This window comes from Dermacentor andersoni, chromosome 3, assembly GCF_023375885.2.
Source record: "Dermacentor andersoni chromosome 3, qqDerAnde1_hic_scaffold, whole genome shotgun sequence".
NCBI lineage: Eukaryota > Metazoa > Arthropoda > Arachnida > Ixodida > Ixodidae > Dermacentor > Dermacentor andersoni.
The window spans coordinates 29,880,058-29,905,574 of record NC_092816.1 but is presented as its reverse complement, the minus strand read 5'-3'; the positions used below and the strand labels follow the sequence as shown (position 1 = coordinate 29,905,574).

At 43.0% G+C, this 25,517-nt stretch overlaps 1 protein-coding gene across 1 annotated transcript in view; it reads left to right on the top strand.

The window, feature by feature from the left end:
* Positions 1-25,517, top strand: part of LOC129380075 (lipase member K-like) — a 46,615-nt gene that overhangs the window by 18,362 nt on the left and 2,736 nt on the right. The window contains exons 3-9 of the mRNA XM_050168028.3: positions 1,574-1,799; positions 8,812-8,923; positions 14,279-14,429; positions 19,179-19,271; positions 22,310-22,465; positions 23,212-23,283; positions 24,712-24,780. Of these exons, the coding sequence (XP_050023985.2) occupies positions 1,574-1,799; positions 8,812-8,923; positions 14,279-14,429; positions 19,179-19,271; positions 22,310-22,465; positions 23,212-23,283; positions 24,712-24,780 (879 nt within the window). The remainder of the gene's footprint in view (positions 1-1,573; positions 1,800-8,811; positions 8,924-14,278; positions 14,430-19,178; positions 19,272-22,309; positions 22,466-23,211; positions 23,284-24,711; positions 24,781-25,517) is intronic.

Genomic DNA, 25,517 nt, shown 5'->3' with positions numbered 1-25,517 from the left:
AGCCTTACCACGCTAGACCCATGGTCAATTGGTATGGGAGACAGGAGAAAATCCGCATGAAGCCCTCACGAAGGGATATGGCATCACCGTCCAATGGATGCCAGTGCAATGTGGCATCGTCGGTGACGACCTCGCTCACGGTGCCACCCGGTCAGCCCTTGAAGAAACGCAGACAATTTTCGTACCTTCGTCAAGGAGAGACAGCGAGAGAGGCCTTTGCTTACTTGCCCACACCAAGACGCAAGCTTCGTGGAACACTCCGATTGTCTAGAACTGTCTTCTCCACAGATTTGATCCTTCACTGAAGCAACAGATTCCATCACACATCTCGCACCTAGGTGCAACTTTGCTGCGCCGCCTCTTGTTTGCGGTGGTGTTTACGAAAGACTGATCATTCGTGATTGCAATGCCAGACACGCATGTCTGTGACTCATGCAACTGTGAAAAGGTGATAGAACATTTGTAATTGCGACATCCTCACGACATCGAACGCGACGCTGTTCGGAGTTTTTTAAACGGATTAGATAGTAGACCATACTCAGAGACAAAGATCCTTGTACCATGGCCCCATGTGTCTCAGGCTTGCAAAACGACGCGGGCATTGCTACGGTTTATGAAATCGGCTGACCTCTGTGACCGATTGTAAGGGTGAAGGACAGCCCACGAGTTCGCATTACTAGTACCTTCCTCCCCTCCCACTCCTTTCTTTCCTTTCATCCCCCTTCACCTCGCGTAGAGTAGCAAACCGGACGTGCGCCATGTTGACTCTCGCGCCTTTCCTTGGATTCCATGCCTAAGCCTCAGCGTCGCTAGGTTGATGTGACATCACAAATTTCAATGTGCTTGTTTTGTGGGTGGACCGTTTCAGCGCAGGAGAAATGTTCTAAACTTCCAAAGGGTGAGAGTTTGGTTCATTTAGTTGTAAAGTAATAAATTTTCTCGCATAAACAATGAACTAAATCGAAAGAGTCGACGTCATTGTTCTTGACGTCACCAGAAGCTGGTTTGACAACTTCAAAGAAGGCGTCACCCCCCATCTTTAGTTTTTGCCTATTTCCTGCCTTGCCAAGTCGAAGCTCATGATAAAAGTGATATATTGAGCCACCTAGAAACATATTAAGAACACAGCTGAACTTAATTTAATCTTTATTGAAGTATTAAGTCACTGTTAATGCACTTGTAAATCATAATTGCCATTATATTCAAGCATTGACTAACTTCTCAGAAATGCTCTTGTAGACTGTGTACCATGTACCTGTAAGAAAATAAATCGCTCCAATTCAAGAAAGCACGAACGAGCTGGTCTCGGTGTAATCTTATCGCTTACTTCTTTTTTGTAGCTTTCGATCACAGTGGCTTCTCCGGCGCACACTGATTTGTAGTAGACCAGGCTTCTTTTTTTTTTTGTCACTAATAGGAAGTGCAAACGACGATGGGTAGGTTCGTCATTGGCGAAGCTAAAATTACGAAACATTCAACTAAATCGTATTTATATATTTCGACTGAAAAATAACACGAATTAATGACTTCATAAAACATGCATTAATATTAAGCACTGCCATCATGAACGCAGACGGAGATAATCGCCGACAAGGGCTACCTGGTGCAAGAGTACGTGCTGACCACGCGCGACGGGTACGTGCTGCCCCTGCAGAGGATCCCTTACGGTCGAGACGAACTCCGGACGTCGTCCTCGTCGCCTCCCCGTCGCTTCCAGCCGCGGCCGCCAGTGATACTCATGCACGCACTTCTTTTCTCGTCCAGCGTGTGGGTGGTCAACGGGCCCGACCAGAGCTTGCGTAAGCACTTAGCTGAGGTCCGTATAGCCATCGTAGAGGCTATACGGTGAGCTGCAACCTGCGTGAGGAGTACGGCTGTGGTGTTCACCGTAACCATACATTACATAACCAAACATTCCAGTCATGCTAATGCAAAAAGTAGTTGGAAGAGAAGGAGAAAAAAGACAGGGAAGGGCAGGGAGATAAGGTATTGCGAAACAGGCTGGCCAGCCTTCACCAGGGTAAGGAGTATTGGAATTTTATGGCAATGCTTTCAGTGTAGAACTACACGTGAATAAAAAGCGCGGACACAGTGCTTTTAGCAGCTTTTAGCAGCAGCAAATTAAAGATGATCGAAAGAGAACTGGTGTAAACTAGAGAGTGAGAAACGCAAGAAAAAAAAAAAAAGAAGTGCGGACATGACACCATGATGCAGGCGAGCAATCAACGTCTTTCAATAAGTCCTCATCTCAGTAAGCGAAGCTGTGTCATCAAGACCTTTTGTGGCGAGGGCGGACTAGACCACTCTGCCATGGTTCTCTCCTCCGAGAATGGGTGGCGATTGTCGAGTACATCCAGCGCATTCGAGAATTGTAAGCCTGCGACATAGACATCGTCGAAACCCGCATTGGTGGAGTAATGGCAAAAAGCACACTCCGTTGCAACATTGTTGCATCTTTTCCTCTTGTTGCCTTGGATCATGAAGTGCTTACTGTTTAGTGCAATGATAGTGTTTTCTGCGTCCTATATCGACCACCAGGATCGAGCACGCAGAACTTTGTCTTTTATGGAGAAATGCTTGTGCTGGGTGACTGATAATGGTTACAAGTTAATTCTGGCAGGCGACCTAAACATTGATTTCTTAAAAGCTTCTACTTCTCGAGAAGAACTTAGCAAGACAATCGAATCAAATGGTTTTGAAAATGTTATAAATAGTCCGACTCGTATTTCAACAGATACATCGACATTAACTGACGTCTTCATAACCAATATCCACTATTATAACATTTTATCTGGTGTTGTGAGTGCTCATATAAGTGATCACCTTCCAATATTTCTTTTCATTACCCAGTGTTCACCTTCAACATGCAAACACCGTTTACCACAAATACAGTCGTATCTTCAACACCGTATGCAACAAGTGATCATAGAACGATATGTGTCGAATTTAAAGCCAGTTCACGCGGGAGTGCCACAAGGAAGTATTCTGGGGCCCCTGCTTTTTTGTATTTATATCAATGACTTAGTTAATAATGTGAAATAATGTGAAATTTATTATGTACGCGGACGACACAACTATTCTGGTTACCGCACCGAATTCCACAGAGGCTATCGGTATCGCAAATGACGCACTAACAAAACTGTCCTCTTGGTCTACCGCAAATTCACTTAGTATAAACACTAAGAAATCAACAGCTGTTCTGTTCAGACAGAGAAATCGTAATGTCGCTACAGACTTAACATTAAAGCTTAACAGTTTAACTGTTAAATGTCTTGGGGCTGTATTCGAACAGCATATGTCGTGGAACTTGCAAGTGGATTTAGTCGCTGCGAAAATATCCCGTGTGAGTGGAATTTTATGCAGGTTAAGATATTTTCTCCCTAAAAGTATCAAGCTTCTCCTATACAAGTTCTTGCTTCTCAGCCAAATTAACTATTGCCATCTTGTTTGGGGTACTACGACACTTTCTAATATCACCACATTACACAGAATACAAAAAAAGGCCGTCCGTAGTATTCTGGGTGTGCCCCACGACACACATACGCGCCCACTTTTCAAAAAACTGAATTTACTTCCTAAGCCTGATATTTATGAGCAGACGCTAATTCACTGGTATAAAACAGGTATTAACCGAAATAATAACTCGTTAAATAATATATCGAACTTAAAACGCGGAGATGGGAAGCTAAATACGCACAGTTGCGAACTCTGGGAGATGCCGAGGGCAAGGACTAATCACACATAACAAATGTTGCGCTTTACATTACCGTCTTGTCTAAACAAAATCTACGCTGTATAACTTTCATTATTGTGCTTTTTTCTTGTCTTTTCTTTGTTTCCGCAAAAAAGGAAGAAATCGTGTTTTTTATAACAGTGTGTTTCCGAATTGTGCATTGCAGTATGTGTTGTATGACACATTTGTCGATTTCATATATGTATGATGTGCATTTGTAACTAGCGTTAGTTCTTTCGGTTTCAATTGCACGTGAGTGCTATATGTACTACATATACGTTCTGTCTCATATGAATTCATCTTACACATATATGTATATGTAAGTATATATTATATATATGCGTTATGTCTGTCACTCGTGTTATTGAGACTTAGGTAACTCTAGCTTAATATGTAACACCTAATCCTATGCTCTGCCACTGCTTGTTAAAAGGGGCTGCGGACCTTGTCAAGCCATAAAAAGGCTTTTTATTCGCGGTCCTCAACATTGTGGTGTTGATATAAAGTGAATTGAATTGAATTGAATTGAATGGTTTGACGTGGCGCTGCTGAACCGGAGAGCGCGGGATCGAATCCCGGCTGCGGCGGCCGCATTCCGATGGGGGAGGAGAAATGCAAGAACACCTGTGTACCATGCATAGGGGCACGTTATAAATCCCCTGGTGGTCAAAAGTAATCCGGAGTCCCCTACCTGCGGCGTGTCTCATAATCATATCTTGGTTTTGCCACGCAAAACCCCAGAATTCTTAAAGGGGTCCTGAACTACCCCTGAGGCTTGGTGAAAAAACACAGTCCGCGGATAGCATACGCTGCTTTGTACATTTCAGCTAAATTTCGCAGTCGTGCGCGGCGCGTAGAGCACGCAAGCCGAGCGCGAAGTCACCTTCCTTTTTCTCAAATGCTCTCTTTTCAACAAAAGCTTGCTCCTCACTTTTTCATGGACGCTTTATTTCGTAATACAGTGGATGCCCATACGCGGCTGCTACTGACCAATAGATGACATCAATCAAGGAGGGCGTTTGGATGAATATATACACTTCTTACTGTTACTATGTATATCGATTTACGCAGTTTAATATACAGGTTGTGGTAAGTGACAATATGCTTTCGAATTTCGATAAGAATTACATACTTCCGGAAGAAACCGCCTATATACATATATATATACATATATATATATATATATATATATATATATATATATATATATATATATATATACACACTAGTCTTATATTAGTAGTTAATATATCATCATCATCATCAGCCTGGTTACGCCCACTGCAGGGCAAAGGCCTCTCCCATACTTCTCCAACTACCCCGGACATGTACTAATTGTGGGTATGTCGTCCCTGCAAACTTCTTAATTTCATCCGCCCACCTAACTTTCTGCCGCCCCCTGCTACGCTTCCCTTCCCTTGGAATCCAGTCCGTAACCCTTAATTACCATCGGTTATCTTCCCTCCTCATTACATGTCCTGCCCATGCCCATTTCTTTTTCTTGATTTCAGCTAAGATGTCATTAACTCACGTTTGTTCCCTCACCCAATATGCTCTTCTCTTATCTCTTAAAGATACACCCATCATTCTTCTTTCCATAGCTCGTTGCGTCTTCCTCAATTTAAGTAGAACCCTTTTTGTAAGCCTCCTGGTTCCTGCCCCGTAAGTGAGTACTGGTAAGACACAGCTATTAAACACTTTTCTCATGAGGGATAATGGCAACCTGCTGTTCATGATCTGAGAATGCCTGCCAAACGCACCCCAACCCATTCTTATTCTTCTGATTATTTCCGTCTCATGATCCGGATCCGCGTTCACTACCTGCCCTAAGTAGATGTATTCCCTTACCACTTCCAGTGCTTCGCTACCTATCGTAAATTGCTGTTCTCTTCCGAGACTGTTAAACATTACTTTAGTTTTCTGCAGATTAGTTTTTAGACCCACTCTTCTGCTTTCCCTCTCCAGGTCAGTGAGCATGCATTGTAATTGGTTTCTGGGTTACTAAGCAAGGCAATATCATCAGCGAATTGCAAGTTACTAAGGTATTCTCCATTAACTCTTATCCCTAATTCTTCCCAATCCAGGTCTCTGAATATCTCCTGTAAATACGCTTTGAATAGCATTGAAGAGATCGTATCTCCCTGCCTGACGCCTTTCTTTATTGGGATTTTGTTGCTTTCTTTATGGAGGACTACGGTGGCTGTGGAGACGCTATAGATATCTTTCAGTATTTTTACATACGGCTCGTCTACACCCTGATTCCGTAATGATCCATGACTGCTGAGGTTTCGACAGAATCAAACGCTTTCTCGTAATCAATGAAAGCTATATATAAGGATTGGTTATATTCCCCACATTTCTCTATCACCTGATAGATAGTGTGAATATGGTGTATTGTTGAATAGCCTTTACCAAATCCTGCCTGGTCCTTTGGTTGTCAGAAGTCTAAGGTGTTCCTGATTCTATTTGCGATTACCTTAGTAAACAGTTTGTAGGCAATGGATAATAAGCTGATCGGTCTATAATTTTTCAAGTCTTTGGCGTCCCCTTTCTTATGGATTAGGATTATATTAGCGTTCTTTCATGATTCCGGTACGCTCGAGGTCATGAGGCGTTGCGTATACAGGGTGGTCAGCTTTTATAGAACAATCTGCCCACCATCCTTCAACAAATATGCTTTTACCTGATCCTCCCCAGCTGTCTTCCCCCTTTGCACAGCTCCCAAGGCTTTCTTTACTTCCGGCGTTACTTGTGGGATTTCAAATTCCTCTAGACTATTCTCTCTTCCATTATCGTCGTGGGTGCCACTAGTACTGTATAAATATCTATAGAACTCCTGACCCACTTGAACTACCTCATCCATATTAGCAATGATATTGCCGGCTTTGTCTCTTAACGCATACGTCTGATTCTTGCCAATTCCTAGTTTCTTCTTCACTGCTTTTAGACTTCCTCCGTTCCCGAGAGCATGTTCATTTCTATCCATACTATACTTCGTTATGTCAGCTGTCTTACGCTTGTTGATTAACACTGAAAGTTTATATATATATATATATATATATATATATATATATCCATACTTGCATGGATATATATACATCCATTCTGCCACTTCGACATTCGTAAGGCTAAGGCATTGAAAAAAATCTGAGGACACCTAAGCACTTCCCATGGGTTGTGAATGCGAAAGAATTGTCTAATTGAACGCCGCTGAAGTAATGGACTCCTCGCGGGCAAGCGAGCGGTTGCGACGCTTAGCGCGTTTTGATTTGGCTTTACCGAGGCTCAGTAAAGCGCCTTGGTAAAGCCCAAAAAATAAGTTGCAGAACAAGAAAGAGAGGAAAAAAGAAACGAAATGCGGAAGAAAGAATCGACGAACGATTGAAAAGTCAGCATAGGCTGCTGGGGAACACTTTTGGCTAGCGATATGGTAATTACTATGAAGCGTATGAGTGCTATGACTCCGCAGTGTCTCCAGTATCAGCCGGCGTTACAAACCACATTAACGCCCTTGCGAGGCAGGATCGGACCAGCAAGTTAGCACTGTTGATTGGACTATCTCTGGGATTGGCCTGTAGTTAATTTTGCTGCATGTTGACGCGGGAGGAACCAGAGAAAGCGGTGCTAAAAAAATACTAACGCAGCGATTCACAATTTTTATGCAAATCAAATGCCACTGTTAGGTGCTATATTACCGTACTCTGTTTCAAACGCTTTGCGACACCTCCGCCAAATTTATGCTGCCCGTTTTGCACGCGTCAGTGAAATCTGCTTGCGCAAGAGACGCGTGAACCCCACAGAGGTCGGTGACTTATTGAGGCTATCTGAAACGCTTTGAATGGCTCCCGATAAGGAGCTCCGAGAATATTACAAGGCAGAGTACCTATGCTCTCATGATTACCCTATCGCCAGCGACTACTTGACACTTTTATCTCCCCGATGTCCCTGTTTGATGTCCTCGAGTGACAAAGGGGGAAACTGACAAAAAGAAAACGCGAAAGACTTTGAGGATCCGAAAAAAAGCTCACAAGTTCCTGTGATTTACGCAGTCTCGTAGCACAGTAACATATGCAGGCAGGCGAACGTTCTCCCATTCTTGCAGTCAAAAGTTGACAGGCGTGTTGACTTAGTTCCCGAAACGTTTTCCTGAACGTTCCAAGCTTAGAACGCCGACCACGGCGGCCGCATTCCGATGGAGGAGGAATGCAAAAACTGCTTGTCTTCCATTCTTTGGGGTGACATCTACAAACACCAGCTGCTAAATATTACTTCAAAGCCCTCCGCTATACTGTATCCCTCACAACCCAATGTGCACTTTGGGGAAATTGAACAGGTTAAATCTCACAATTAGGGAGAGAAGTAGAAGAAGGCGTGCCAGGCTCTGCCAAACAACTCACAATGGGCTCGTATACCCCACGTGGCCATGAGCCATGTTCTGTGGCATCAACAACTTGTATTCTTAGCCCTTTTGTGCTATGTATGCGGAAGTGTGCGGCGCTTGTAAGACCTGACAGACTTACGCCCCCCCCCCCCCTCCCCCCGCCGCGTATGCAAAAGACCATCTTAACTTGACGCTCATGCTTGACTTGATATAAATGACGCCTGGTGTGAACGTGCCCAGGAAACTCATTGCGTTTCCTTCAGCGCGTTTTCAACAGTGAACAAAAGCGATATGTCGCTGCATTAATCACTCTGCTCCTAATATAGGTATCTTAAGTTAGGTAGCTGAAATTCGTCTCGAAAATGACACAAGCTTGGTTAATTAGGTAAATTATTGCTCGTTGTCACTACACTTCTTCATACCAGCTTAATTATGCTGTCACCTAACATCATTCGTGCCTTTGACGGCGTGACGGTGTCAGCGCCAGCACACTAAAACACCGTGCCTTCCGTTGCCATGTGTGATCTTTTTGTGTGATCTTTCTCTGCCCCTTGTAGTTTATGGCGTTAAGTTTTCGAGCAAACGTAAAACTTGACCGGTCTTCGGTTCTAATCGAATAAGAATGTGTCGAATCAGCATGCTTGGCTTCGCCTCATAATTTCGAGGGCATGTTACATCGACTTTTGATTTGTTGCAGCCTATGTCTTGGCCGACGCCGGTTTTGACGTGTGGCTGGGTAACGTGAGGGGAAGCAGCCAGTCCAGACATGTAAACTACACGTGGTACCAGAAGGAGTTGTGGGATTTCAGGTGAGATATATGCTGTCTTGGTTGCTGCTACAGCAGTATGTGTTACGACAGATATCAGCTGATATTTTGCAGTGCCTGCATTTTCGATAACCAAATACCTAACGTGAAATACTTACTTAAAAATAGTATTACAGTACATATAGCTGAATAAGTGGAAGAAAATGTGTGAGCGAATGGAGCGAAATCGGAACAAATTCCCATTTACAAGATAATTATTTCATTTCACATTATTTCCTGAAAAAAACTTGTAACAGTTTTTTTTTTCACTGCCCGATTCATGGCCGATTCTCCAGAGTAGACCCGCCGTGGTTGCTCAGTGGCTTGAGCTTGGGCAGTGGTGTTGGGCTGCTGAGCGCGAGATCGCAGGACCGAATCTCGGCCACGGCGGCCGCATTTCGATGGAGGCGAAATGCGAAAACACCCGTGTACTTAGATTGGGGTGCACGCCAGAGAACTCCAGTTGGTCGAAATTTCCGGAGTCCTCCACTACGGCGTGCCTCATAATAAGAAAGTGATTTTGGCACGTTAAACTCCATGATTTTGTTCCCCCAGAATGGTTTGCGCCATTTCACAATGGAAATTTTACGATTGAACAAGAACAAGAAGAGAAGAAGGAAGAAGGAAGTTTTGCCCCGTCTGAAGCCCGCCTTGAAGCTTAATAAATAAACTTCGTTTCCTTCGTGTCGTAATAGTTTTGGTGGAGCTGTGGTGTAATTAAAGTAATGACGAAGCTGGAGCCACTTATTCTTCACCGGAGTCATCGCCTCGCCGGACCACCACATTCCCCTGCTGATTTACACAACAACAGAGACACTCAACAACTGATCCTGCCGCTCCGGGATCAATGCCTGCTAGTACGTGGCGCTACTGACAAGAACCTCGGGTTTTCGCCGGGAAAGCAGGTGAAGATGTGGACGAGTGGCTTAGGCATTACCAAAGAGTAAGCAAGTCCGGCGACTGGGACACTACCAACTAACTAATCAACGTTGTCTTCACACTCACTGACACTGCCCTGATGTGGCCTGAAAATCATGACGACGTGAAGTCGTTTCGTCGATCAGCTAAAGATATGCTTCGGTGGTTGGGACGCAAAAAAGGAACGCGCTGAGCACACCCTAGCACAGAGAGCACAGCTACCTTCATATTGCACAACTTACATCGAGGAGATTTTGAAATTCTGCAAGCAAGCCAACGCAAGAATGTCTAAGGAAAACAAAGTCGGACACCTGCTTAAGGGCATAGCAGAGGATGTGTGCAATTTCCTGATCGGCAAGGACAGTCTCGCTTCAATGTCTGACGTCAAGACGCATTGCCGTACGTTCGAGGCAGTGAAGACGCGCCGAATAACACCAAAGTTTGATCGATTGGCCAATGTTACCACCATGGCCAGTATCGACATGAGCTCGTCATTTGACCTGACGTCGACCATATGACAAATCGTCCGCGAAAAGCTGTACAGGCACAATGAAACGGCACGTCTCCTACCTGATGTCTCCTTTTCGCAAGGCACCGCTACTTCGCCTTCGAATGTATGACATCCGTCAATCAATGCCGCGAATTTATCGGAACACTGGTGTTGAGAGGCAACTACTCTTCGGGTACACAATTTGAACCTCGCTATCGTAGCGCCCGCTCCTCTAGGCACCCCGTGCACGAATGGCAATGCTCCGCGTTACGACCCAGTCACTCGCCCGACGAGTGCCGAGATGTCTCACTGTTCTGAAGACTACCGCAGAAGCCGTCCATTTCTTACATGCTACATCTGCGGCGTTCTTGAGCACATATCACACTTTTGTCCTCATCGCCAAAGGCCGCGGCACGATCAACTTGCAGCCCAAGTGCTTAACACGCAAAGGCCTTCAATGGCTCAATGGCCTTCTAGCAGCAACTTTTGGCTAGGAAACTTCCGGAACCGCTCGCCTGCCTCCGACCGTAGCGTGACGCCACCTCCTGTTCCTCGATTTCACCTGTCTTCGCCACGGCATCGTTCAAGGTCACCACCGCCGGAAAACTGGAAAGCGTGGCTGATGGAGGTGAGGTCACTGGAGATTCGCTGTTGAAAGATATGCATCCGCCTGTGTTTATGTTGAAGAACAATGTGGAAGTCCTTGTTGATGTATGCCAACGTTGGCGTTAGTGGACATCGATGCTCCTGTTTCCGTGATTAGCCTTGCTCTTAAAAGATTATTATGTCGCCAAGTGGTATTTCAATGAAACCAAGTAACATTTTGTGGCGTGAGCGGGGATTCGCTGCGGCCGGTTGGTCATTGCACTGTGCAAGTGCCACTGGCTGGTAAAGTTTTCACGACAGAATTTATACTTATTCGCCGATCCTCGCCTGATGTTATGTTAGGTATTATATTTCCTACATATGTGCGGTGCCGAAAAGTTGATTGCCGAAAAGGGGAGATGTTTGTAAGTGGCGACATTTTTTACGAGCTCATGCAAGATGCTCCATGCGAGGACGGTTCATTTCATGCCTGTGAGGACACCCTCGTGCCTGCTTTGTCAGCTGTTTGTGTTCCGGTCGATTGTGCTCGTACCAATGATCAGGGCTTCGACGCCACACTAGAGGCTACGTATTTAATATGCGTGAAGAACATCTTTTGTTTCACATTGTTTTGTGTCTGTAGCTCAGCGGTGCTCTAAATTGGCGATTGTCAACACTTCTGCCAAAAACGCAGTGGTACCCGTAGGCACGAAGCTCGCTTTCTTCAAAGTGCACAAGTCGACGCCAGTCGCCGTGCTCACAGATGTTCCACATAAACAAGATGGCGTTTGTGCAGAAGAGTCAGAGACTCTTGCTACGGTTAGCAAGTCAGTCAGCACGGACGAGCGCCGTACACTAGCGAACGATCTACCTAACCACTTAAGTATCTTCGACTTCGTCCTGGAGGATGACGCGCCTTCGATTCTCGCGTCTCAAACCAAGAACAGAATTCGTTTGGCAGAAACCCTATCGAGTATCTCCTCCAGAGCGTAATATTATCGACGAACAACTTCGAGAAATGCTACAGATAGGAGTAATCTAGAAATCATCCAATCCGTGGGTTGGTCCAATTATACTTGTGAAAAAGAAAGACGGGGCTTGAGCATTCTGTGTGGACTACTGACGTCTAAATTCCATCACCAAGAAAGACGTTTACCCTCTTCTAAGGATGCAGGATGCACTGGACTCCCTTCATTCGACGTCCTACTTTTCTCCTGTTGATTTGCGATCGGGGTATACTGACAAATCCCTATGCACTCGGCGGACAAATAAAAGCGGTATTTATTAGCCCGGAAGGCTTATTTGAGTTCAACGTCATGCCGTTTGGGCTCTGAACGCACCCACAACTTTCAAAATATTTATGGACACCAGTCTTCCAGGCCTCAAATGAGATAATTGCATGTGTTACCTAAACGACGTTTTCGTCATTGGAAGCACTTTTTAAGAGCATAACTGGCGCCTAGAATTTGCCTCAGGCTGCATCGAACACGCTGGCCTAGTAGTCAATCTAAGAAATGTCGCTTCAGTGAGCGGCAGACATTGGGGCTTGACCATCTTGTAGAAAAGGATAGTATTAGGCCTGACCCACAGAAGACAGCAGCTGTTGGAGCATTCAAGGCTTCTCGATCTGTTAAAGAGCTTCGTAGTTTGATAGGCCTGTGCTCTTATACCGCCGAGTTAAACCTGCTTTTGCTGATCTTGCCTATCCCCTGACGTGTCTTCAGCATTAGAACAGCACTTCTGATTGAACTCATGGGTGCGACACTTCTTTTCGTCCACTAAACTTTCTACTGGCGCTAGGCCCCATCATTTGGCATTCTGACCCAGCCGCCCCGACAGAGATCCACGCGAATGACGTGGACGTGGGTGGAGTCCTTGTTCAACGATGCGCCCGGAAAGAGCACGTCATTGCTTATGCGAGTCGCACGTTAAGTAAGCCTGAACGCAGGTACACCGTTACGAAGCAAGAATGCTTATAGCGATCATTTTTGCTGTGCAACGTTTCCGCTCGTATGTGTATACATGGGCGTTCATTAACAATCGTCACGGATCATCATTCGTTGTACTGGCTCATCAACTTTGGTGATCCCTCTGGTCGTCTCGCGCTCTGGTCTCTACAGCTCCAGGAGTACAACTTCACAGTTTCATACAGGAGCGTGCGCCGTCACGCTGATGCAGACTGCCTTTCGCTAATGCCGCTAAACACGACACTTTGTGATGCGGATAACTTTGACCACCTGATTGCTTCTGTGGCACCAGCATTTCTTGCCAGAGAGGCGTTTGAAAAGGAGCAGCGAGAAGTCCTCACCTTAGAGCCGCTTTTCAACGCTGCGCATCCACAACAGCCCGAGGTTTTATTGTTCGCGGTGGCCTTCTCTACAAAAGGAACGTCGTAAGGACTGGTGCCTGCTTCCTACTTGTAGTTCCGGAGAAACTACGCTGCACTATTCAGCAGGCCTTGCCCTGGACCTGCAGGAGCTGCGTGTACATTCCATCGTGCCTAATGATGGTCTTACTGGCCCCGTATGCGTCGGTCGACTGACATGTATGCGGCCAGTTGCGCTCAGTGTCAGACCCACATGCATCTAACTACGACGGCGAGCTTTTTTTTTTTTGACATTGAGTGTACACACGAACGCTTGTTGCACAATACATTTAACCCTGACAAATAACTGCGAGCACACTTGTGGATGTAAGGGGTAGTAGAAGGGCCGATATCGCTGCACCTTAAGTATAGGTTTGTAAGTATAAACGTTGTACATGTTATAAAAAAAGTTCGACTCTCCTGACGATCCCTCAAGTTACGGTGATAACATATCTGTCGAACGATGCAAAATTACTCATGAGCTTCCATAGTGGGCTTGAATTGGGTTGGTTTGTACATCTCGGAAGTTAAAGGTATAACAGCGTTAAAAGCAGGACCAAGATAACAGTAGACCGACGCGGCTCTGCTTAGAAACCAATTTTATTGCGTGTTGACGTCAACATATATTGATAGTATATGTCGTCATCCATCAGTGGTGTTAAGTGTGTCAGTGTGCCTTTCATATTGCTACATCGTAGCGACGCCATGTACCTATCCATTACGTGAACCCATGGTTTAGCGGTGACGTCGTATATCTTTGTCTGTTCTTTGTTCTTTTTTTGCTTTACTTATTGTACTCTCAGTGCACACTTACGTCGACATGCGAAAAAGAAAATAGTTGTCAGACAGCTCTGCGTTCGTCTACTCTCGTCCTGGTCCTGCTTTTAATGCTCTTAATCTGAAGTGCCAAAAGTGATAAGTTCGGGAAAGTAGTTTTTACGCATTTCAAGACTATATCAGTGACGCTCTAAACGCATATATATATTTTCTGCGTTTGCAGTTTTGAGGAGATCAGTGAATTCGACGTGCCGGACACAATCGACTTCGTGCTAAACGTGACTGGTTACAACAAGACTCTCTTCGTCGGGCATTCCATGGGTGCTGCGACGCTGTTCGCATTACTCTCCGAGAAGCCGGAGTTCAACAACAAGGTTTGTAAAGCACACATACACAGAAACTATGATGAGACACCATGCGAATGAGGCCACTTCAATAATATTTAAGACCGTGCGAATATAGAAGTTCTTCAGTTGACTTGTAAACAAATGTTCGAGAAAAACGACCTCACAAAGAACCTGTTTTAGCGCTGGCAGACAAGGGTGCAGGAGAAGTAAAGGGCAGAAGAACTGTTACCTTCAACTCACTCATTTCGAACCCGCCGTGGTTGCTTAGTGGCTATGGTGTTGGGTTGCTAAGCATGAGGTTGCGGGATCGAATCCTGGCCACGGCGGTCGCATTTCAATGGGGGTGAAATGAGAAAACACCCGTGTACTTAGATTTAGGTACACGTTAAAGAACCCCAGGTGGTCCAAATTTCCGGAGTCAGTCCGGAGTCAAATTTCCGGAGACCAGCCAAATACTAAATTTTCTCACCTGAATCGAGGCAACAGATTTGTATGTGCGCAAAGGCAGACGTGCTCAATTAAAGACTGGAAACTACTGTTGCGCAGCAATCTACTCCGTGCGTTTGCTGAGCATCTCGTGCGTCTGCGCAACGGTTTGAGGTTACCATGTAGCAGAACAATTCGGGAGAATCCCTTTCCACTAGAGCATCTATCTTTCTGCTTGTACAGACGAATATTCCGCAACTTTCGATGTAGTGGATTACCGAATAGAACATTATTCGAATAGCAAAGACTACTTTCTTAGCCAGAAGAAAGCAAAGACTGCCAGTCGTTGCCAGACGATACGAAACGTCAGCTGTTTTACGCATCTGCGCCATGGAAGACATTGAGAAAATTGCGAAATGAAAGCGCAGTGATCCATACGTATGTTGTACAATGTATGTTGTATGTACGTATGTTGTTGTACATACGTAATTATACAATTGTTGGCATCGTAATGTATGCCAACAAAATATCTTGAATATATTTTTTTTTAATTAGATATTTTCAGGCTTAAACATTAATAAGCAACTGTCCCTCATTCACCTTAACCCTAGAAGTGTCCGTAACAAGGAATATGGTTCACATACATTATTTGACAATATAAAGGTTCAATGCGATGTAATAATGGTTACTGAAACATGGATATCTTAAACAAATGATAACCCGCGATACTTTCACGGTTACGGTCACATTGGTCGTATTCGGGCTGCTGGTCGTAGTGGTGGTGTCGCTATGTATCTTCTAGAACAATCCTACCGTGAAGGTTTACCAGATAGTTCTTTTATTGATGATGACGTTGAAAGCCTAACTGTTTGTTTAAATAAAGGTAGAGTTGCTGTGGTTTACAGGCCACCTCCTGAACATAGACAAAATTGTCATTTGTGGATAAAATTTTAGATTTCCTTTGTGATCCTAAGGATACATTTCTAATAATAGGAGATATGAATGTTAATATGCTAGTGAGCGATATATATGCAAAAGCACATAGTAACACATTCTAGTCTTATGCATTTACAAACCTTGCACAAGCGGCCACTCGCGAAATTGTGAAACTGCAACACTGTTGGACCTATGTGTCACAAGCGTATACTCCTCAATGACATCTTCTGGTATTTTGTCATCAGATTTCAGTGATAACCTTCCTGTTTTTTTTGTTTTGTATCTATTGCAAGTGAGGATCGCAAAAACGTGTCTACATCGAGCTCCTATCGGGATATTAACTTGCACACGTTGAATACGTTTCGAACACTTCTACATGATATAAATTGGTGAGCCGTCATAACGCAATCGGATATCAACAAAGCCTAAAGATTATTTTTCAACAAATTAAAGCCATGCTACGAGCTTGCATTTCCAAATAAAGTACGGAAGGAACATAATTCGAAAGCTAGAAAACCATGGATAATGACAGTTCTTAATAAAAAAAAAATTCACAGCAAAAACAAAATTTACCCTCTTTGTCAAAACGCGCGATCCCCGTAAACTTACCGACTTCAAAAAATTCAGAAACAAATTAAATAGTGAACTTAAGAAAGCGAAGTCTGAATATTATAAAACGCTGTTTTGATGTATTCGCAACGACCCCCCCCTAAAATCTGGCATAAGCTTATTGATCTTAATCATAGTAGACAGCTTCCAATCAGACAGTACAGCTCTCAACTACCTATGGTACTGTTCCTGCAGCCACTGCATTAAACGCGCATATCATAGCTAGTGGGCGAATGTATGCCTTCCACCGGTAACCTAAAAGACGGTACACTCATAGTGTAGTGAACTCTATTTCTTTATCGCCAACGACCTGCACTGAGGTACAAAGATTGATATGAAACCGTAAGAATCGTACATCTGTAGGATTTGACAGCATTAAAACTGAAACGAGTAAGCAGGTCTCGGATATAATTTGCAAACATCTGGCACATATTATTGCATGCTGTAGTCCTGTGTGTTCCCAGAGTATCTCCAGATAGCCAGGATATGTGCAGGGATGAAAAAGGGTGGAGATACAAACGTTGATAATTATAGGTCAATTGCTGTACTTCCGGTGTTATCTAAGCTGTTTGAAACTGTTATCAGAGATCGTTTAACAAGTTTTCCTGAGAAACGAAAAATCTTACTTGAATCGCACTTCGGTTTTCGTAAAAAATGTTCTAAGCAGGCACTACGGGACGCGAAGCACGCGAAGCACGCGAAAATAAAGTAGTAGTGGTTTAATGTGGGGAAATGACGCTTATTTCTGCAGCTCAACAGGGAGCACGGCGTGACGTCAGGAGAAGGGCATAACATAAAAGAGACTGTATACAATGGGTCTGTTTTTAGACCTTCAGAAAGCTTTTAATTCTGTTGATCATGACGTACTTTTTTGTTCTTTTTTGTCCTTCGTATAAACAGTGTAGCGCAGCAAGAAGAACAATGCCATACCAACTAGCCCCAGTGGAAGCTTTATTGAAAAGTTAACTGCTGAACTAAGTAAAGCTGTCGGCTGCCTCTTTAAACTTAGTGAGTTTCTGACATCGTGGTTATAAAAGGCGCTCTATTATGCTTTCTTTCATTCCAGATTATCATACTGCTGCTTAATATGGAGTACCAATATAGCAACCACAATTTATCTAAAGTAACTGTATTACAGAAACATGTTCTGCAAAAATTTGAAAACTATCACGGACGACCGCAGGGCTTACGTATTCATCAACTGTTGCTGAAGCACGAAATACTAAACATACCCTGGGTATATGGTGATAAACTAATACAGCATATAAAAATCAGTTAAATAGATTGCGTTAAATAAACCTTCGCTATACAATATTGCCTGAGGAGAAACATTATATGGCACCACAAATTAGGACTAATTAAGGCAAACAGCATATAAACTACCAAATTCTCATTCTGTTAAATGGTATAGGGCAGAAAATTAACTTGATGAACGCAACAATAAAAAACACCTTAGAAGATTAGCGTTGGAATATGGAAATGTAGAAAATTGAGGTTTTCTTCTTTACTATCATGGACGTCTTACTTTTATGTGCGTTTTCAAAACTTTAGGTATATGCATGCGTGTAATATATGTGTAAATAGCTGTTTCAAAAAATTGTCTGAGTTATATTGTGCGAGAATTGGTGTTCTCAGTATTTTTATGTATTAACGTGCATTTACACTATGTACGTGAATATTACTTTATATTTGTACATTTCCGCCAAACTACTTTCTTTATTTACATTGCACGTTTGTAGAAAATTGTATAAATTGTGCCTGTATATACAATGGAATTGCATCGCATTTTATATCTCGTGTGTGCGCTTTCACCGCTTGAAATGCTGAGTGGAGCAAGAGCCCTTGTCAGGCTATATGTCTTTAGCACTTGATTCAGTTTCTTTTGTGATTGAAAAAAAAAACTTCTTCAGTCTACTCGGTCTGGGCTCAAAATATTGAAGGTTCCCTCAAAATTTTGAATGTCCGCATTCCTCTAATAATATTTCATTGAAGCCTATTGCTGTGTGTCTTCTAAACGTGTGATCTCATGCACTTAAGCGACAGCCTGCAAGAGACGTAAGGACATGAGTATCGATTACGGATAAAAAGCGAGTAGATTACATTCTAATTGAAATTAAGACTAAGGAACGGAGTTAGAAATGCTATATAATGCGTGGGACACCTACTAAATTATTACAGTAACTTAATGGGACGCACTGCAAAGAAAAAGATATTTCGCGAATTACGGTTAGCGCAATATTTGCTGCTGCTGTGGCCTTCCAAATACACGCGTGCGTGACGTAACTTTCTTGGAGATTCATAACTGCGCCGGTGAACGCGATGATTTATGAATGGTAAATACAATATTTGGAGTTTAATCTTAATCATTTTCCTTCGCATTCTCATTAGCATTTGCTGAATTCTATACAGGTACCCGACTCACCCTCATCATCAAAAACCAAGCATAACTGTGGCGAAATGCCTTTTATGCGGAAGAAATTGAGGTAATACATAGTATAATCACCAGCAGTAAAGCTTCGCTGAACTAACGGCATGACATATGATTAATCGTCAGCGCCCAAGTGGCGCAGCAAATCAAAGACGCCAAAACATGTAGCACTCAAGGAATGCACAGATTTAGCCTCACTACTATAGAAGTTCGATGTGCTAGGATTTTGATTGTCACTTGGCTGAATTTTGCGTTTTCGATATACCACTTTTTCGAAACGCTTTAGGTGATTCACTCATCTTCAATAGCTTCATTCCTCTACAGAACAGTCTTGCAGGAATAGGCTCTCTCGCCTCTGTTTTCTCGTTGACTTGCAGATATTGCTGTTTGCGGCTATGGCACCGGCGGTACGATTCCACAACATGAAGTCGCCAATTGGTCCCATCCTTCCCCTCATGGACAAGTTTGCAGTGAGTCAAACATCCAACACTCATGTTTCGACCTCTCATCTTGGCGTGCAGGGCGTGAGTTTTTGATTTTGCACGCCGCCAGCTCAGGGAAAAAGTTCCACTTCTAAACGCGTACATGTGGGTATAATACAAAACGCAATTTTAAGTGGTATTCCAGCAACAGTCACTCCAGAAGTGAATGTTCAAACTTCAGTTGCTCATGTTGGCACAGTCAACAACCAATGGAAGAATGTTAATTTCTCAAAAACGTTTTTCGAGCTTAACGCTGAAGTTAGTAATTTCGATGATTTCCAATGCAAATGACGTGTTTCCTTCAAGGCACAATAAGGAGCAATATTAACTTCTGCTGTATGACGTCAAGTTGTATTACTGTAAGCTGCAACATCGAAGTAATCCCTTTTATCATAAAAGGAGAATTGGTAAGCCACAGAGCACGCAGGAACAGAAGTCTGGCGGAGGAGCTACGCTAAAAGGTCCCGCGCATCTCTTTTTTATGTCCTGAATTTTGACAGCGTACACTTCCGTCTAGCTACAAAATACTACAACATATTCCATTTTAAAGGAATTAAGGACTCGACCGACCACGAAGGTTTAACAAGTAATCTTGCGCCAGCACAAACAAAACAGTGGAAATGCTTGACTCCGTGAAGTCCCGTCAAGATGTCGGACGCCTCGGTGGGGACATAGAAAGTTCGACCTTCACTTCCGCTGCCAGTGATCAACGCTTCGCTGCCAAATGAGTAATGATACAGTTTAAAAAAATTAAATAACATGTTTATTTTACCTGATTTAGTGTCGCTGTTGGGTGCCTCTTTTACGTTCGTCCCGCGTGGACGTAAAAGAAAGCACACAGAGCCTATTAATTCGGGCCGCCTTATTGCGTCCGCGCGTGCAAGTTTCACTGAGCAATGACTACACTGCAGTCGTGTCAATAATGACCCTATTCAGTTATAAGTGCATATGGGACGTCGCAACGCATGTAAATAAATAAATAAATAAATAAATAAATAAATGTGCTAACACTCAATCGGACTCGTAAATAGAAGGCTAGCTGTACTGATAGCCGGGATGTGAGTAGCCCGTCCCACGCAGATATGTGTTCAAGTCAGACGCAACAAAAACTAAATGAAACAGGCTTTATGATCATAATGAGAATAAACTAATTGTTTGAGAAAATAACATCAAGTAAATGCAGGCAGTAATGTAAGTCTACAAATTATTTTGGCAAACACTAAACAACAACAACAACAACAACAACATCACCATCCTACTGTTGTGTCTACTGCACGATGAAGGCGAAACAATGTGCAGTAAATAGACTTATTATAGTTTGTCACTTCAATAACTCTTTAAGATTGTTTTGTCCAGTGACAGCAACAGCAACAACACAGGCGAACACAAGCACAAACACAACATAAAAAACGTATGTAGCACATGTTATTTTGCTCCGTGAAATATTTTGGAAATGCTCAAAAGAAGTTTCAAACAGAGCTTATATGCATTTGCATGTCATTTCATACTTTGATCCGGCGAATTTAAGTAGCATTCCGCCATATACAATCTGACAATTAGGCAAATTAAAATTAACATTTTACACATGGCTTGTATTGCCCCCTGCTAAACAGACTTGAAGGAAAATGAAGGTTCTTAGAAGGGGCGGGCGAATTTTCGAATACGAATAGTTAGTGTGTAGTATTCGATTCATGTTCTAAAATCAACCATTCGGTATTTTCGAATACTCAAGAACAATAGAAAATTTCGCAAAACCAATTGTTTAAGACAGGTTGCTTTCCATCTACTAAAATATATATCGCTAATTGACAAAAGGGTGACAACGATACAGGTTTTTGAAGCAATGCAGAAGCATAACGGGTATTGCATACTTTCTTTTCGGTTTCAGAGCGGATGCTTACATAACAACCGATGATTGTTGCCTGTAGTCTGTCATTTAGTGTTTTTGGCAGTCTAGTTATGTAGAAGTTTCCTATTTTAAGCTACAACTAGTGATGTCGTCAGCGCAAAGGGCCCTTTTACATGGGTCTACGGCACACGAGTCTTTCAGCAGATTTTTCTTTTTGCACAACTTGCCATCTTATATTTTTTCCAACAAGCATTTCTTGGGCGTTTTTGGAAAGATAGTCATGCAGCAGCCGTTCTTTCTTGCAGAGATTGTTTGCAACCAGGATCAAACGTTGTTGAGAAGCTCTTCGTGCAGTTCCATTAATGACGATTGGTGACCTTGTGTTTAAAACGTACCATGTGTCACTGACAGTTAGCTGTCCTTTTGCACTAGTCAGTGCAGGCGTTGTACTTAGTTGTACTAAAAAATAAATATTGCTACTGCAAATATATGCATTGGCGTTTGAGTTTTCGATATTTGATTCGATATTTAATACCTGATATTCGTATTTAATTCGTATTCAAAAAGGGTAATATTCGCCCAGCTCTAGTTCTCAGTAATCACGGTATTCACTGAAAGAATTGTTTTGATCGGCTGTTGTCTGTACAGGAAGACCGCCCCCATCGCTCGTCGGTCCACAAAGCTATGAAAGCACTTTCGTCTTTCTTGAGGGCGACTGGCCTACGTAAATGCATTTGACTCGCTCAGGACCTCCGCGTGCGTGCGCGGACTCCCCGCTGCTTCCCTCACCCTCCCCTCCTTCTCTCTATGTTATCTTTCTATTCCCTCTTTCCCGTCCCCCAGAGTAGGGTAGCCAATCAGACGCGTTTGTGGTTAACATCCCTGCCTTCACTCTTTATTTCCTCCTCCATCCTCCCTTATTGCGGAGTGATTCAAAAGCAAATTACGTGGAGCTCCTGAATCTAAAGAGCTCGAAATGACTTCAGAAAAAAAGTTGCTTTCTCGTTAAAGACAACTGGCGACATGGAGTAAAGGCCCGTTATAGCACTGATGATTTATGTGGCCGTTGAGCAATTTCAACCGACACATACTATTTCTTCCAATTCTTCGTCTCGAACTTTGTTGTTCGCGTCATTAAAGCTGCATATTCTCATTGTACGCCTCATCGCCCACGCAGGCTCTGGCGGCGCTGTTCGGCAGGTACGATTTCCTATACCACGACCGAATGATCGACTTCATCGTGACAACGATGTGCCGCTACCGGGTTTCCCGGGCCATTTGTCCATGGGTCATTGATTTTATCAGCGGCCAGCAGACTCGACCAATCAATGCGGTGAGCAAATGTTGAAGAGACATAAAAAAATGAAACATTGTATACTATGAGAATGCCGCATTGATTTGACATACTTTCACCAGAACTGTAGAAAAATTGAAGATACAGAAAGCTGCAGGTGTCACTTACAAAATTTTAATTTGTCCTGGACTTCCAGACCTTACACTCGGAGCTCATTCACTGCCTTAACCCAAAAGAGGCCGCTGTTCATCATCGTTAAAAAATCCTATATTTATCATTGAAGAAAATGTCTACATATGAAAATAATTTCCTTTGAACATAGGAACTTTAGTAGTGAACTATATATGAACAACTTACTTTTCGCAAAACATACGAGAGAGATGCTGACTTTGATGAGAAGCTTAAAATGTTAGCCTGGCTCATGACTTAACATACTCATACAAATCTTTAGTGAGACAGACGATGTTACACCGTGTTTATATAGTCATAAACGGCGCTTTCTGAATGGGGACTTGCAAATCAAAGAAAACTATACTACGTTAAGTAGTCGTTGTGTGAACAGATAACTGACGAGTATAGGTGTTATCACTTTTCTATATTGTTAGGCATGTTCTGCACCTCAAAGTGTAAATTAGCAGACTTGCACGGCTATAAATATAGTTGGATGGCATTGAACGGCAGCAAAACATACTGACATAAACCAATGTGCTAATTTCAGAAGGTAACGTCGGCTTTTAGGTTTAGTTAGAATGCTACGCTGGAACGGTTTCATGCTTCCTTTTCAGACTCGCCTGCCCGTCTTTCTAAAGGATACGCCTTCAGGGACGTCTTACAAGAATATGATCCACATATCGCAGGTGAGAACGGGAGGTCCGAAGGTATAAGTATGTAGTATGCATTATTAACAAAATTAATAATTGATTAAAACCTCGGTGTTATAATGAGTGTTGACATGAATAATGGCTAAGCAATACATCCTTCGCTTTCTTAAGAGGTGGGCCAATACGAAATTTTTCAAATACGAATCGAATACGAATAGTAAGCATAGAATATCAAATCAAATGTCCAGTAGTTCAGCGCAGACGCGCATATTTATTGCGGGGACATTGATTTCGACATAATTGGGTACCACGCTTTTACAGACTATACTGAAAAAAGGACAGCCAGTTATCATGAACATTAAGATCAGTTTTAAACAAAAGATCACTAATAGTCAATAAACTTACTCTAGGAATATCCTCTCAACATCTTTAGAGCCCGGTTACAAACAAGTTTTCCAAGAATAAATGGATGCTCTATGAGTGGCTTTCCAAAAACTCTAAACAAGTGACTGTTTAAAAAAGATGAGAAGTTGTGAACAAATAAACTAAAAGCTGTTGAAGGAATTTGGCGCCAGATAGATACATGTAAAATGGCCCTTCTTAGGAAGCATCACTGATTGCAGCACGAAAGTTAATAAAACTGCTGCATGACTAGGATGCAAGAAACACTAAATTACAGACTGCAAGCAAAAAAACACAGGTCGTCATGTAGGTTTCCACAACGAAACCAAAAACAAAGCTTGTATTGCTCCATTTTGTTTCTGTATTGCTTCGGAAATTTTTTGTCGTTGTTTCAATTTTGATAAAGTGCGACACTTTGCTTAGCTGACGAAGTACAGTAACGCAAGTTTAACAGTCAGCTGTTGTGAAATATTTGGTTAGTTTCGATAACATAAAATACCGAATAGTTCATTTCCGAATACGAATAAGAATAGTTCGTGTGTAACATTTGATTCGTTATTCAAAAATTCGAGTATTCGCCCATTCCTACTTTCTTTTTTTCTTGTTGGTTCTGCTCCTGGCAACTTCCCTTTAAGACACGAACTGACACACCATGTCTCATCCTTTGCCGCTGAATTCAAAGACCCATCAAGGGAGAAAACAATTACGGTGCTAGTAAAGTACCTGCTGACCAGGAATGAAACATTTATTATGCTAGGGTTAAGAACGCGGTGAAGCTCAGACAAAAGAAGGAAAGGCTGGCTGAAATTTTGTTTCGACACTGCTTTGAGTATTACGTGTGCTTAAGGTGAGAGTAATGGGAGAAATTAAAGAAGCTGGACAGCGCTGTTAACGGCGTTGAATTGTGACTCTCCCTTGTTCGACACACTTTTGGACACATGAGGGATATCCTCTCAAATACCCATGTCTTTGGCGCTCTTTGGCCATATCTGCCTGTTGCAGTAATTAAATCAATCAATCATAAATCATCAACATTTGAAATGCGTTTGACCCTGATTTTAGGTCTACGAGACGGGGCGTTTTGGAAAGTTCGACTACGGAGCGGACCGCAACATAGAAGTGTATGGGATGGTAAGATCTTGTTTTCACTGAAGCTTGATTTGTTCTTATGATCGGGTTCACATGGACTGCCACCATAGTGTGCCTTCAGAGCCATATGACGGCCGACATTTGCGAAGTATGAGACCCGTATTCACGTTGAGTATTGACATTTCACATAACAGCTCATCACCAGCAGTGATGATGATAAAGGTCTTATTGTTCACATTTTGTATGTTAAACTGTGATCCCTAGCCCGAGTCGCTATATATGGATGATAATTGCTTATATATTAGAACAAAAGCATAACCTTACCCGGTGTTTTAATAGAGATCTAATCATTGTGCCAAGTGCAACACTGGTCACCAGAATCGCCTTCAAAATGTTTTACTCTCCAAGAAAGATGTAAACCCGAAACCCTACCTTACCGGCATTCCCTTGCACGCTACCATATCACAGAGCTACTTCCATCCTTTAAGTGATTGTTTGACGTTCTGCACACCTTGGTGTAAAAGCGACGTTTAACTTTTCATGGTTGCCTGTCTGCGGTATCCTCGATGGCTAGAGCTAGTGGTCTCCAAGCTATTGCTCTGTCATCGATAGGATAGCGATATCATCGGAGGCTTCATTCCTGCCAACAGCGGGTGAATTAGCGCAGCAGACGTTGCCAGTAACACAGTATCACGCACGCTGTTGAATATAATTTTTTTTTGTATTGGACGTCGTCGGTGCAGAAACTAACCTGTGACCACTTGTTGGGCCTCAACGTC